Source organism: Lissotriton helveticus, chromosome 3_2 (assembly GCF_964261635.1).
Source record: "Lissotriton helveticus chromosome 3_2, aLisHel1.1, whole genome shotgun sequence".
Lineage (NCBI taxonomy): Eukaryota > Metazoa > Chordata > Amphibia > Caudata > Salamandridae > Lissotriton > Lissotriton helveticus.
In genome coordinates, this window is record NC_136062.1 from 402457696 (window position 1) to 402474008 (window position 16313).

At 45.1% G+C, this 16313-nt stretch overlaps 1 protein-coding gene across 2 annotated transcripts in view; it reads right to left on the bottom strand.

Moving 5' to 3' along the window:
- The window catches only part of SLC1A2 (solute carrier family 1 member 2), a 140213-nt gene that overhangs the window by 90463 nt on the left and 33437 nt on the right, over positions 1 to 16313 (bottom strand). For both annotated transcript variants that reach the window (XM_078684677.1, XM_078684676.1), the window contains exon 3: positions 8375 to 8625. In XM_078684677.1, coding sequence (XP_078540803.1) covers positions 8375 to 8625 — 251 coding nt within the window. The remainder of the gene's footprint in view (positions 1 to 8374; positions 8626 to 16313) is intronic.

Genomic DNA, 16313 nt, shown 5'->3' on the forward strand with positions numbered 1-16313 from the left:
CCAGCGACGACACCGGTGAGCTGCCACTTACAATGCTTCTTGCATCGGTGGCTGTCTTGCCAAAACCCAGGAAAGACAATAGATATTGCGCCTCCTATAGACCGATATCTCTCTTGAACATAGATTTTAAAATCTTCACAGGAATACTTGCGGGTTAGACTGGGACCTATGTTGCTGAGATTAAAAGATCCAGATCAAGCTGGATTTGTTACAACTCGGCAGTGTAGCGATAACACCACAAGACTACTACATCACCTGGATAAATCCCACTGAGGAGAGCGTTTTCCTATCAATAGACACCAAAAAGGCGTTTGATAGGGTCCATTCGCCCTTCTTGGAGACTGTCCTGGAGAGGTCTGGGATTGGGCGCCGCTTTCACCTCTTTCGCCAATGGGTGTTTGGAAGCTATAGCCGCCCTTCAGCCATTTGGCTTCATCTCTGACCCCTTTAATAACACTAGGGGCATACACCAAGGCTGCCGCACTCCCCCCTTTTGTTTGCTCTTTACATGGAGTCAGTGGCACAGTGGGTTCAGGAGAATCAGCAGATCAAGCGGATCCTTTTTGGGAGAGAGCGACATACCATCAGCCTTTATGCGGATGATGTTGTTGCTACATTGGAGTCCCCCACACTTCAGTTCCAGCTTTCTTGGCCGAATTTGATGACTTCGCAGCATCTTTTGGATTTAAGGTCAATGGCTAAGTCTCAAGAGTTGGGCTTTTCCTTGAAGCCGACCACCATCATGGCTCTGATCCAAGCATGCCCCATTCAATGGGATCAAAAGGTATTGCCGTACCTGGGCATCATGCTGTACTTATCAACCGATGAGACAACATCCATAAACTACTCTCAGCTGCTGCATCAGACAAGGCAGGAGGTCAAAAGATGACAGCTGTTTAATCTCTTATGGCTGAGCAGAGTGGCAGCCCTCAGGATGAGCATACTTCCCGAAGTCATATATCTTTTTCTAACCCTTCCGGTAGAACCTCCCCCAGATGTTTTAAAGCTGCTACAATTTGAATAAATCGCCTTTCTCTGGGCAGATAAGAGGTTGCAAATAAATAGGGATCTGAGTTTTAGATCCCATGTGGAAGGGGTGTTGGGGATTCCAGATCTTGACCACTATTATAAAGCGACACAGCTGCGTACTCATCAGAATGGGCTTAACCGGAATCTGAGAAGTGCTTGCTCTTTATGGAACGTGCGCTAGCAAAAAAGTCACTCTGGAAGATCCTTTTCCTTTGGAAGGCCTCTAGGCCCCCTGGGCTACACAGCTCTCCTGTGACTCGTGCTACATTGTAGGCTTGGGACGCTACAGCTACCCGCAACGGTCTGACAACCTTCACTTTGCCCCACACTCCTATTGCAGAAAATCCAGATTTCTCTTCGGGCCTTGATTGGGAGGCATTTAGTCATTAGGCCAAAGCAGGGCACAGGTCTATAGAGCATTTTTTTTTATATTGAGGGCCCTCGATCCTTCTAGGATTTTAAATCTGATTTCAACATACCCGAACTGGGATGCTACGATTATTTTCAAATATGACACTGGGTCATGCAACCCCAGGTTCGACCGGGGCGGAGAGGTCCCTTGCTCAGTATGAGCATTGGCTACTCTCGAAACAATCAACAAAACGACGAATCACAACACTCTACCATATCTTACGTCCCTCAGAACAGGTGGTTACGTCAGCTAGCCAATGACAGTGGGAGGTCGAGACCCTGACCCCCAAAGAATAGACTGACATTCATGCAGAGTCCGACATACAGCACTGAATATATCTAACATAGAGACGGCCAATAATATCATGATGTATTGATATGTTACACCCTCCCAACTCCACAAGGGCGACCGTGACTGTTCCCCTACAAGCAGGAGGGGTTGTGACGCTCAAGGCACATGCTTACATCTACCGTGGGAGTGTCCTACACTCGCTACTTACTGGATACAAGTGCTGGATGTAATTGATAGACATTTCAATACAACAATATTACGCTTCCCTGAATATGTCGTCTTGGGAGTGTCTGATAGGCTTACTGTTCCTTTCAAATCTTGTAAAGGTAAGCAATTGGGGATAGCTCTAGGGGTGGGACTACAAAATATATTTTATCACTGGGGTACAGACAAAACAACAACTCTACAGGGATGGCTGCATAGGCTGTTGTATGTTTTTGGCATGGGAAGCATCACTTTCTCGCTTCAAGGAGACGGACTTCCTCTGCTGATATGTGGCGGCCCTTTGTCACCCTGCTATTAACTGAATTCCGTGAGCTGTCCTGCCCTCGATATCTACGACTACTACTTAAACCACAGTGTGAACTAAACGTTACTCTACTGCTCAATGATGTGCTATGCCTCTTTTTTGCTTTTCTGTCCAGACATCTTGAATGGGGGAAGAGGCGGGAGGGGGGAGGAAGAGGTAGGGTGAGGGAGGGGGGCCGGAAGGTTCAGTTTGGTGTTATTTTGATGCTCTGCAGAGCAATATGATGGCTGCCGGCCCAAGATCTGGGCCTTATTTTTCACTACATCTTGTTTGTTGATAAATCAATAAAAAGATTGCAAAATCAAACAAAAAAATAAACAAGTATACAAAATAAATACCAATTAATTAATTAATATTAATTAACAATGATTTATTAATTAATTACACACAAATTACTTCCTGACCTTTACCACTACAAACCCCACAACAAACACCTAAAACTAATTACACAATATCCCTATTTAATATACAATGAATTCATTATTAATAAACATCTAATTATTAATTAATTATAAATTACTTTCTGCCCTCTACCGCTATAAACCCCACAACACGCACTAAAAATTAATGACACAATTGCCATAATTAATTTTAAATAAATGATCAACTAATTATCAATTAATCAAAAATGAATTACTTCCTACCCTTTACCCCTATAAACACAAACACTAGCACCTAAAAATAATTACACAATTACCGTAATTAATATCCAATGAGTTAATAGTAATTAAAAACAAATGATTGATTAATTAATAATAAAGTACTGTATACAATTAACACTATACTATCTCAGTTAATTACATATTAATAAATGAAAAATAATCATTAAATTAATATAATTAAATTACTTCCCATCCTATTCCCCTATAAACCCATGACCCGCTACGGAACTAAAAACGAGCAAAATTCAATTAAGATAAGACTATAACTACGAAAAATGGTAACGGATATTAAAAATATAAACAATTATTATACAAAAAAAATCACATACATATAAAATATATACTAAAATACATAACACAAATTAAACAATCAATATTTTAAACAACCAGATTTTTGCAAACGATATTAAACACTACCATATTTGTTTAATTGATATTTCATACCTTATATCCATATTCTTAACCACGATATTCTTGCTGTTGATTTCTCACTCACGCTGTTTAGGACTTGACATTAAAAACTCGATATTTTGTCTGCACACCCATTTTGAGACCGAAGATATAAGAAGCATGAGACTGTCCTTAAGATACTCATTATGTATGATCTATGTGTAGATGAAATGCAGAACCAGAGGATTACAAAATTGTAGAAGACGCTCACCCACAGGAGGTTGACACTTGCTCTTTCACCACGACGTACTCAACTACCCAATGACATTGATCAAACGCCTTTTCATTATTTAGTTCTTGCTCAAAGGCTACACAAGACTAATTGGCAGAGCCCTGTCAATGGTATTGATAATGGATGACTACAGTACATCAAAAGTATTTGAGCTTCGTCTCTGCAAATTATGCAATTTACGTTCGAAACATCAGTCATGTGCCACCGAATTGTCAACAGTGTGCCTGCTTCAGTTCACTGTCAGCCTATTTTTCAAAAAGTTCAAATCAGTGCTTGCAGAAATGTAGTTAGCACTGGCGATTGAATGACTTTCCCCTATTTGCTGAAGGACGGCGTGAAGGATGAAGGTATGGGTTTTTGTTTCAGCTGAATGTCTGATCAATACTACAGAGTGGATGGCATTGAATATGCCAAGATGCTTATGTCCTGTAATAAATCACCTTTGCATTCAGGCAAAGAGCTGTTGCCATTTATTTATTGGAATCAATTGTAACCAAATGTGTATTTGCTATTTATGTAGTAATTTTTAGGATTAAATCGTTTTCGTTATCTTCACTTTGCAGAGTAGAGCACTATGTAGTACATTGCAAAGACAGAATTTCATTATCGTCACATTTATTTATTTATTTATTTGCTGGTTTATATAGCGCTTGAATCCACTCCTCATGGAGTATCTCTGCGCTTTTGGAACCGGTAAACAGCGGGCGTGGAATGGAGATGAAGTTAGAGTAGATCACTATGCAGCACATTGCAAAGACATGCAACTCCATAATACCACAAATCAGTGAAATAAGACAAATAATTCAATAATAATCCATGCATCCACTGGATACAGCACAGTAGACCCAACTGCCAAGGGAGAGAGAGTGATGGCAGGGAACCAACAAGCAACAAATGACAAAGAAAGCACACTGTGATTTATTGCAGCATCTCCTCCTATCAGTTCCTGCCCAGAGGAGGACCACTGACCCAAAGCAAATATTCTCACCGACATTCCAATCTAAGTAGTGCAGAAAAGCAACCCGTACATTCTAAGTAGGAGCTTCTACTACAAAGTTGTGCACAAAATCCTTGGCAGTATCCTCTTTGGAAAACATAAATGCCTTCCGATGATAATCAACCCGTAATAAAATTGGAAAGTCGACCAACGTTAATTTCATCCATATGAGGGCATGTTTCATGGACAATATCTCTATGTTCATCTCAGGAAAAACGGTACCAGCCACCATTCATCAACAAACTCTACTTTATAGTGTCAGTCCCTAATATCTTTCTCCATTCTGCAGGTTGCTCAGTACAGCACTAAATCTATCCACATTATTTTCTTTGGGTCTCTGGCCGCAGTAATCACAACCTGCAGGACCACCTTCTTCTCGAGACTCCAGCTGACCTCTGAGGATGTTAGGAATTACGCCCTCGGTGCAAGTTATCTAAACATTCAAGTTTTACGTCTACTGGCAAGACCCTACCCATCATCTTAGATTCAAATGCCTTTAAATGCCTCCAGGTCCACCACAACAGAAGATCATTTTCTACACCTGATCCCCAGGACTAATCCTGTATCTCTCATATCTGCCTGCTCTTTCCACATCCCTGCTATTCTCTTTGTGAGCTTGCCTTCCATCAGCTTCACAGCTCTCACTATCTTTTCCATTGTGTGGATCATTGCAACCCTTGTTGCATTGATACAGCTTAGGAGTAGGAGTTGCAGATGGGTAAGATCCTGTTCAGTAGGCTCTGGGTGCCATCTTCTCTGCCTCCAGACATTAATCCACTGTAAGACCTTAAAAATCCTTTTCTTTGCTCATTTCATCAGGTGTGGTGGCCAGCAAAGGGATTTGGTAAAAAGAAAGAAACCACTTAGGGCACCAGCCTGCCCCTCCTAGGTAGCACTGAACACCTGCAAGAAGGTAAGGGTTGACACAGTAGTTAGAAATCACCAATTCCAGCTGTGTGACATCTGGTTAGTCTCCATCAGTATCCAGATGTTCACCCCGTCCCAGTTTCACCGGGGCACATGGAAGTACCAACCTCAGCTATGCGGCTTGTTTGCCTGCACCCAGGGGCCAAACAACACAGCCATCGCCTCCGTTACCTAAGTGTACTCTCAGATTGGGTCCCTCCAAGGCACCAGCCACTCAGCTACAATCGTGTTTGCCTCAACTACTACCATAGCTCTCCGGGGACACTCAACAACTGGTGAAAAGAGACCACAATCAAGAGGAGGTGTCACCATCCTGGGCTCCGGTCTGATCCTTTTTGACAGAAACCCCCTCATGTTGTGTCATATGGGCCGGACACATGTCTAATATGACCAGAACTGAAATGGACCTGTTCTCAGATGCCTATGAACGGCAATAATTACTTAAACGGTGGTAGGTTTTTCCCTAGTCTTACAAACAAACTCATGAGTTGTAACTTAGAAGAAGCAAGAAAAGCAAATGTTGGTTCAGGAAATGTGGTACATTTTATTTAACAGTAGATGGCAGTGTTGGACATCTGCTTTACACATGTACATGGACATATAGCGAAGAGCTACAGGTGCATGTGCTCCTCTGCCACAGCCTAGGGATTTCATTAAAGAATAAAAACACAGGAGTAGTGAGTTTCTAAGACGAAGAGGTTTGAATTTGTGGAGGTAGAATACAGTAGAAAAGACATATTGAGTTCTAGAATAGAAATATTTTGTTTGGATGACCTAATCTTATATAGGTTTAACCCCCTTGTTCATATAGGTTTTTTAATCAGTGATCCTGGCTTCTAGAGCACTAGTCACTGTGTCTTAACTACCACTCTCCTACAGGCAGGTTTTAACAGGGCAAGTTTATGTTTTCTCAGACAATGTCTCATAGCTGTGATCATTCTGCCACTTGGCACTTCATAATGAAACTGAATATGGCCACCCAGAAAAGTCCAAATGCAGATAACTGAACAACCATCCAAATAACCAGCCTTTACAAGTTTTCTGAAACCCTGATGCCTCCTAAAATTACAGTTGGATAAAAATGACCTCTTACAATCTCCTAAAGTGGAGGGAGACATGAGATATACACTGTAGTTGTCTACCAGAAGATCTAACAGTGCCTAAAATGGAAGAGGGCACAACAGAAGACCAGTCTGCATGTTTGCATGTCACTATGCATGTGTTTATGTATGTAAGTGTTTATATTTTTAGAGCAAGCACCTAGCGAGGGCGCAGCAGCAGAACACTGAACATTGGCAAGTGCTACGAAATACTCTTCAGAGTCGTTTAAAAAGGTCTCATATTTGTGGGCGAAGAAAACTATCCCGTAGATATGTGGTAATCCATCAGATCCCTTCCCAATTGTCAGAGGACCGGCTCTCCTCTGATCTTGCTGATGATGCTGTCATGGATCTTAGAGACATAATGGAGAAAGGTGCATTCGTTTTTTTTTAGCTTCTTGTTTCTTGTCTGGCCATATCCTTAGTTTCCTATGTGGAGCAGTTATCCTAAATTGATAACCTTTTCTCCTGGTGTGGAAGAGTGGCATTTATAGTGGGCTGTTATCATGTGTTGAAACTGATGCAGGCTTGGAGAGGTAGCTAAGGTAGTTCCTTTAAGATAGGGTTCATGTGGTTGAACTTCTTCAGACCTTCGATGAGACATTTTGCAACACCAAGGATGCCTTTTGGGGTGGCACATAAGAGCACAGTGCTGCAACCCTCCAGATGTGAGGTTTCTGATGCTAAGGACCTTATTCCAGATTCATGGACCGGCAGATTTATAGGGGCACAGCAATGACGGTGCAGCCACCACTGCACTAGTAGTCCTACCAGCCCTATTATAAGTTTGGCAGTCAGACCGCCATTTGACTGCCACAACCGCCAGGTTACCACGTACCTTAGTGGTAGCGATGCAGTCAGGGACTCAGAATATCCTGGCGGTACTGCTGCTGCTGCGCCATGCATATTTTGAGTTTATCCACCGCCAGCCTCACTTGGCCATGTAAAAGCTGGCAGTGGGGAAAGAAAGGGAGCCCTACAGGAACCCCCTTACCCTATGTAGGTAGGTGCATGCAGGGGGACACATATTGTGCCCCCCGGTGTGCAAGCACCCACCTAGTTTCAGCATGTGTTGGAATTTACAGTCCATGCCGTGCTCGAACACGCTGTGGCAGTCCCACGGTGGGGCAGTATTTAAGGATCATTGAGCCTTTTTAGGGATGTATGACGTTACAACGTATGCTATTACAACACATGCCTTTACGACACAAGTTTTACAACGCAAGTCGTAACAACGACTTGCGTTGGGGGGCGCTGGATAGTGAATAGTTTAATTTACTATTCCAACTCCAGTCCCCGTGGAAAGTAGGGAAGGTGTTGGAAACTTTTCCCTATCCTAGAGCGCCCCCCAGCGCAAGTCGTTGTAAAAGTTGCATTATTATGGTTGCGTCGTAAAGGTACTTCATTGTAACAGTTGCGTTGTAAAGTATGTTCCCCCTTTTTAGTGCACTGTTGTGAGACCACCACTCTGCATGCCCATCAATCAGTGATTTGTATCGTAATCTCGCAGCCAGCATTCAAGTTTGGCGAAATGGGAGCAGGTGGGTGGGAAACTGCCCTGCTCCTGCACCACCAAACTCATATTAAGACCCTTAGAATATGGCATAAGCAAAATGTGATTGGTAGAGAGACCGATAATCTGCTGAAGGACTAAAGTTTTGCTTTTTTTATATCTTTAACATACACCAGACGGGCAGGTAGAGCTCCACCAATGCGCTCGTATAAGTAAACAGAAAGCAGCTTACCTGCTGGAAGCAGGCTTGAACCAGGTTTTCAGGAAAGAGGTTCCTAATGAGATCCAGAAAGGCATCCAAACTGGAGACATCGTCATTCTTCTGCCCCTGCCCCATCTGCTCCCTGAGCTTTGGGTTACCTGGGTGGATCGCCAGCACCAATATGACTCCCAGTATAGCAGCTATGATAGTGGTTACCATGTAGTACACCATGGCTCTCGTGCCCAGCCGACCACTGGCTTTGGCATCTAAGCCAGATAGACCTGAGGAGAAGAGGAAAACAGAAGAGTGGTAATAAAGAGTGTGTGGATTGCTCAACAAAAAAAGAAGGACTTTATTAGCTGCCCAAAACTTATAACAATGTCAATATGTTCTCCATGTAAGGAGTTTTGTTCAAATAGTGCATCACACTCAGAAACAAGGGGCAGCTGACTGTAATGGTGCAAACATTTGTATATCATTTGGCTATATCTCGAAATACGGGAGACCATTTGAGAAGGGTGGACTATAGTCTAGGCCTAGAACAAACTAATCAGCCAGGCTGGGGGTTGATGGTTTTACTGTTGCTGCTAAGTGGTTTCAAATTGAAGGTGGTATTACTAGCTGCTAGCCTCTGCTCTCGCATTACAGATCAATATGTTTTATATCAAATGTACCACCTGCCAACTAAAAAGCATCTGGGTATGCCAAGGTTCCCCATTCATGGGCTTATTTTTTAGCTCTCTCCAGTGGCGTAGGAAGGGAGTGCGGTGGGTGTGGGCCATCCCAAGTGTCATCACTGGGGCGGGGGTGACTAAATGGCTAAAATATGTGTTTTAAACACATATTTTTGCCATTTTGCGAAGCCGGGTGTGACAAGAAATTTTCCGCACCAGGTTCCACCTCACCTTGCTACGCCACTGGCTCTCTCCTGTCTCTATCTATAGCACCTCACCCACTACAGGGTTGTATGTCAGAATATCATTGACAAATATATCATCTAGCATAAAAATTGTGTCCTCATATAAGTCACAAAAATACTCTGGTACACTTTGTTTCAGACAAAGAATTTCATAACCAATATTCTTGGCAGAAATCTATTCCTCAAGTTAGAAGTGGGTGAGCCTGCAAATTAACCCCTTCGATGCTGATGACGGAGCGGTTCCGTCATCAGCATCGGTTGGGCTGTGCTGATGACGGAACCGCTCCGTCATCAGTACAGCCCTCGGGGGGTCCGATCGTGGTTGTTTTAGGGGGGGTGGCAGCGGAAGACTTCGCGCTGCTCCCCCCGCACTTCCTGGTGACGTCAGCGCGCTGTCGCGCACGCCGACGTCATCAGGAAGTGCTGGACGCGCTGGAAGCCATTTCTTTCCAGCGCGTCCAGCTGCAAGGTAGGTTTTTTGGTCTCCGGTGGGGCGGGGGGGCCATTTCTCGGTGCCTTGAGGCATCGGGGGGGAGGAAACACTCTCCCCTGATGTCCCAATGCAGGGCATTCCTGGTTCAGGATCGCGCACAGCGTCGCGATCCTGCACCAGTAATGCCCCCACTAGACACCAGGGATGTTTTTGTTTGGAAAGGAAGCGGCCCCTTGGGCAAGGGTCGCTTCCAGGGGCGAATTTTATGTTTTCAGACTTTTCTGCCCCCCCTGGGTCGACATCGGTCGCTTTAGCGAGCGATCTCGACCCAGGGGGGGCAGAAAAGCTCACTAGACACCAGGGATTGTTTTTGTTTGAAAAGGAAGCGACCCCTTGGGCAAGGGTCGCTTCCAGGGGCACATTTTTTATAATTCAGACTTTTCTGCCCCCCCTGGGTCGACATCGCTCGTTTTAGCGAGCGATCTCGACCCAGGGGGGGGCAGAAAAGCCCACTAGACACCAGGGATTTATTTATAATTGTAAAGGAAGCGACCCCTTGGGCAAGGGTCGCTTCCAGGGGCGAATTTTATGTTTTCAGACTTTTCTGCCCCCCCTGGGTCGACATCGGTCGCTTTAGCGAGCGATCTCGACCCAGGGGGGGGCAGAAAAGCCCACTAGACACCAGGGATTGTTTTTGTTTGAAAAGGAAGCGACCCCTTGGGCAGGGGTCGCTTCCAGGGGCACATTTTTTATAATTCAGACTTTTCTGCCCCCCCTTGGGTCGACATCGCTCGTTTTAGCGAGCGATCTCGACCCAGGGGGGGCAGAGAAGCCCACTAGACACCAGGGATTTATTTATAATTGTAAAGGAAGCGACCCCTTGGGGAAGGGTCGCTTCCTAGGGCCATCATTTTTCAATCTAGACTTTTCTGCCCCCCCTGGGGGCAGATCGCCCATGTTAGCGCGTGATCTGGACCCAGGGGGGCAGAAAAGCCAACTAGACACCAGGGATTTATTTCTAATTGTAAAGGAAGCGACCCCTTGGGGAAGGGTCGCTTCCTAGTGGCCCATCATTTTTTTTAGACTTGTCTGCCCCCCCTGGGGGCAGATCACCCATTTTTTGGGCCACATCTGGACCCAGGGGGGGGTAGAAAAGCCCACTAGACACCAGGGATTTTAGTATATTTATAAAGGAAGCGACCCCTTGGGCAAGGGTCGCTTCCAGGGGGCATTATAAATATTGTAGACTATTCTGCCCCCCCCCTTTTACAGTTTCTGGTCCCAGGGGGGGGGGATAGAAAAGCCCACTGTACTCCAGGTTTTTGTTTTTTATAGGGAGCGACCCCTTGGCCAAGGGTTGCTTCCTTGGGCCCATTTGTTTTCAGTATGTTCTGCCGTGTCTTTATTTGGCCTCTCTGCCCTCCGTACGGTTGCTTCCAGGGGGCCTACGTTTATAATGATTTATAATCTTCCCCCCTTGAGGACAGACACCCCATTTGTGACATACCCTGTGACATAGCATGTTGTAATGTGTGTTGTTTTTGTTTCTTCTAATGTGTTTTGTTTTTTTTTCTCTTTAGATTGTTGCAGTGTGCGGTTCTGTTACTGGTGGTTCTGTTGTGCTGCTGTTTCTGTAGTTGCATGTGTTTGGTAAGAGACCTTTTTTTGTTCAATTGTAATGTAATTGTTTATTTTGCAAAGTGTGTAGTAATACGAGTATGTGTTGTTGCTGTTTGTTGTGATTGTAAAACATGTTTTGCATTTGTTTTTGATGTGTCCTTCTGTAGATGTAAGTTTTTTTTTTTTCTTGTTTCTAGTGGGATATCGTTGCCTATTTGCTGTGTCTTTGCAGAGTAGGTGCTGGTGAGTGTAGTTGTGTCTTGTAAGTGAATTGTATATTTTTTCTAAATCTATTTTTTGGTGAAAAAGTCTTACATTTTTATCTTACTTTGCGCAGTGTTGGGGTTGTTGAGTTGTTTGTGCAGACTCCTTTATTTGTAAGGATAATGGCTAGCCGCCGGATTACTGCTCAGCAAGTTGTTGGAATGCTTTTTGATTCTTCCTCTGACCATGGTCCAGAGTCTGACTCTGATTCTGAGCCAGAGGTGGGAGGTGAAGATTCAGGTAGTGAGTTTTCTCTACACATGGCTTCATCTGATGATGAAGACACTTTGAGTGCTGATGAAGCTACTTTTGGTGTGGATGATGTGCCTGTGGTTGGGGAGGACATTGCTGTGTTTACGGTTTTGGAGGACATGGTTGTGCCTGTGGTTGCGGAGGACAGTGATGTGCCAATTGTGCGGCAAGAGCCATCTGGGCTGCAGCCTGGGGCTGCTAGACTTCCAGTTGGTGTTGTGAGACAAGAGTTAGCTGGGCGGCGGCCTGCGGCTGCAAGACTTGACGATGAAAGTTCTGACCTCTGGGTTGCACCAGGCATGGTGCAGCCGGCATTGCCTGAATTTACTGGTGTTCCAGGGTGTAGGGTGAACACTGAAAACTTTTTGCCTATTGATTTTTTCAAGTTGTTTATGGATGATGTGTTTTTGGCAGAGATTGTAGAGCAGACTAATTTGTATGCTGAAATTTTTTTGAGGGTGAACAGTGCCAGCCTTAAGCCCCACGCTAGAGCTACCCGGTGGACTCCCACTAATTTGGAGGAGATGAAAAAGTTTTTGGGTTTAACTCTTTTGATGGGCTTGCTTAGGAAACCATCAATGGCTTCATATTGGTCTACTAGTCCCTTGATGGCAACAGCTATATTTCCGGCAGTCATGAGTCGTGATAGGTATTTGCTTCTGCTGCGGATGATGCATTTTGTTGACAATAGTCTTGCTGTGCCACGAGATCACCCTGATTGTGACCGTCTTTTCAAGATTCGGCCTGTCATTGATCATTTGGTTGATCAATTTTCTGAGATCTTTTATCCTGGGAAAGAAACTGCAGTGGATGAGTCTTTGCTATTGTTCAAGGGCCGCTTGGTATTTCGGCAATACATTCCTAGTAAGAGGGCACGCTATGGAATCAAACTGTATATGCTGTGTGACAGTGAGACTGGATATGTCTCTAATTTCAGGGTGCACACTGGTAAGGAATCCAGGATTAACCCCCCTGGTTGTCCGTCGACTTTTGGAGTGACTGAGAAAATTATGTAGGAACTTGGTCGTGGATTTTTTAACAAAGGCCATCATTTGTATGTCGATAACTTCTACACTGGTGTGCGGTTGTTCAGGGAATTGGCCAAAGTGGACACTGTTGCTTGCGGCACAATCCGCTCATACCGTAAAGGTTTCCCAAAAGAACTTGTTTGTCGAAAGCTTGCTCGAGGACAGTGCAGTGCTTTGCGTTGTGAGGAGCTTCTAGCTGTGAAGTTTACAGACAGGAGAGATGTCTACATGTTGACTACAATACATGATGAAAGCACTGAACCGCGGAATGTTTGGGGTCAGGTTGCAGAAGTGCGCAAACCTGTGTGCATACTGGACTACAATAAGTACATGGGTGGTGTTGACAGAGTTGATCAGAGGTTGGAACCGTATGCTGCTCTTCGTAAGGCTTACATTTGGTACAAGAAGTTGGCTATCCATCTTTTCCACTTGGCAACCTTTAATGCTTTTATTGTGTTCCAGAAATCTTGTCCCCAGTCAAAGTTGACTTTTGTAAAGTTTCAGGAGTCTGTAATAGGCAGCCTTGTTTTAGTGGAACAGGCAAGTGTTCCTAGAGTTGGAGTGGTGGAGGATGTTGCCAGATTGAAAGATCGCCACTTTCCTGATACAATTCCTCCTACAACCTCAAAAGACTTTCCCAGTCGGAGATGTAGAGTCTGTTGGCGAAGAGGTTTGCGGAAGGAGGTTCGCATGTACTGCCCCGACTGCCCTTCAAACCCCGGGCTGTGTGTACCTGCTTGTTTTAGATTGTACCACACGCAAAAGAATTTTTGGGAGTATCAATGAGTAGTAAAGTGAACTGGTTGGTCTTTATTCTGTAATAGTTATTGTTCAGTTTCAAAGTTTGTATTTGTGTAGTCTTTTTAGATTTAGTTGACGAGTTAGTAGATTTGTATCAATTTGCAATTTGTTTTTGTTTCTCTTTTATTTTAAAAAAAACCTAAAGTATGATGTTGGTTTGTGTGTAGTGTCCATTGTCTGACTGTGTGCATGGTTTGGCGCTTGACTGCCGGTGTCTGTGGACTGGTGCTTGTCTGGCGGTGTCTGCGGACTGGTGCTTGACTGGCGGTGTGCGTGGTCTGGTGTTTGGTTGGCGGTGTGCGTGCTCTTGCGCTTGCCTGGTGTTGTGTTTGGATTTGTCTTTGGCTGGTGGTGTTCGTGGAGTGGTGCTTGACTGGTGGTGTGTGTGGAGGGGCGCTTGGCTGGTGGTGTGCATGGAGTGGTACTTGGCTGTCTGTGCACGGAGTGGTGCTTGGCTGGCGGTGTGTGTGGAGTGGTGCTTGGCTGGCTGTGTGTGTGGAGTGGCGCTTGGCTGGACGGTGTGCGTGGAGTGATACTTGGCTGTCTGTGCACGGAGTGGTGCTTGGCTGGTGTTGTGTTTGTGGAGTGGCGCTTGGCTGGTGGTGTGTGTGGAGGGGCGCTTGGCTGGTGGTGTGCATGGAGTGGTACTTGGCTGTCTGTGCACGGAGTGGTGCTTGGCTGGTGGTGTGTGTGGAGTGGCGCTTGGCTGGTGGTGTGCGTGGAGTGATGCTTGGCTGGTGGTGTGTGTGGAGTGGTACTTGGCTGTCTGTGTGCGCTGAGTGGTGTTTGGCTGGCGGTGTGCATGGTCTGGTGCTTGGATGGTGGTGTGGGTGGACTGGCGCTCGGCAGGCGGTGTGTGAGTAGTTACTTTCTGTTGGTCACTACACACACTGCTAGTTGAGTGACACTCCACACAGTCCATCATTTTGTGTAGTTGCAGTGTCCGAAATGTGGGCGTGTGAAAGTGATGGGCCCTTGAATGGCGCTGTTTGCTGGTGTGAGTGTTGGAATGTGATGGGTCCGCGGCTGGTGGTGTGAATGTTTTGTATGTGTCACGCGTACGAAAGGTGTATGAATGGCCTGTAAAGAGGTTGGTGCCTTGACGTGGCTTTACAGCTCACAGAGCTGTGAGTCAGTGGTTCAGTTTATCATACTTTCAATTATACACAGTGTATTTCATTTTTGTGAAATTACTTGCGTATATAATTGTATGTACTGAATCATCACTCACCCTCGTGCCAAATCCAACCAGTATGTGTGAGTGCTTGCGGATTAGATGGGTGTGCAGTAATAATTGTTTTTTTTCTCTTTCTGCAGTAGGGTGTACCTTGCCCCTTATTGTGATTGTTGTTATGTGTTGCTTTTCCATTCGGATGGTGTCAATGGTCTGGTTTGTATCAGGTATAAAAGGTGCGTGAATGGCCTGTAAAACGGTTGGTGCCTTGTCGTCGCTTTACAGCTCACGAGTTGCGAGTCACTGGTTCAGTTTTTATGCATTTATTTATTGACAGAGCATTTCATTTTTTTAAAATATCTTGTTAATAAAATTTTATGTACTGCACCGTCACTCGCCCTCGTGCCAAATCCAACCTGTATGTGTGTGTCTTTGAGGAATAGATAGCCGTGCTTGAATGTTTGACTTTTGAGTAACTCTGTTAAGGTGTGGTATCCTTTTACTCGGGAGAACAAGGGGAACGCAGGGTGGTAGGACATTTTTGCCGGCACGGCGATCCCACGCCAAAAAGTTTGGAAAAGTGCTATTTTTACCTAATTTTAAGGTTTGCAAGGAGTTCTGGGTAGGAAAACATTGGGGGACTCACGCATGCCATACCTCCCTGGACTCCCCCGGGTGTCTAGTTTTCAGAACTGTTTGGGTTTACTACTTTCCAAAGAATACCACCCAGCCCCGGGCCAAAAACTTAGGTGCCCCCCCCCCCAAAATCAAAGTTATATTGCTTCAGGTTATTTTATATTCACCACCGTACGATTTGGACCTTTTCCTGTTGCAGCCACTATGGCTACCCACGCAAGTAGGGTACCGTTTTTATCGGGAGACCTGGGGGAACGCTGGGTGGGAGGTAATTTGTGTGAGCCCAGTGATGCCACGCTTTCCCAATTGATTTTTTTCTGCTAAAATTGAGGTTTGCAAGGGATTCTGGGTAAAGGAACGTTGGAGGATCCACGCAAGCCATACCTCCTTGGAAGCCCCCGGGTGTCTACTTTTCAGAAATGTGTGGGTGGGCAGGTTTCCCTAGATGTCTGTCTCGCACGGGGCCAGAAACCCAGGTAACCAGCTTTTGGTGAATTTAACAATGGTGAAAATGTTAAGTCCACCAGCTTTTGCAAGAGGGGTTACCTGGGTTTTTGGCCCCGTGCGAGACAGCCATCTAGGGAAACCTACCAATCCCACACATTTCTGAAAAGTAGACACCCGGGGGCTTCCAAGGAGGTATGGCTTGCGTGGATCCTCCAACGTTCCTTTACCCAGAATCCCTTGCAAACCTCATTTTTTGTTTGGAAAAAATCATTTTTTTCACACGTTTTAGTGTGGCAAAGCGTGGCATCACTGGGCTCACACAAATTACCTCCCACCCAGCGTTCCCCAAGGTCTCCCAATAAAAATGGTACCTCACTTGCGTGGGTAGGCATAGC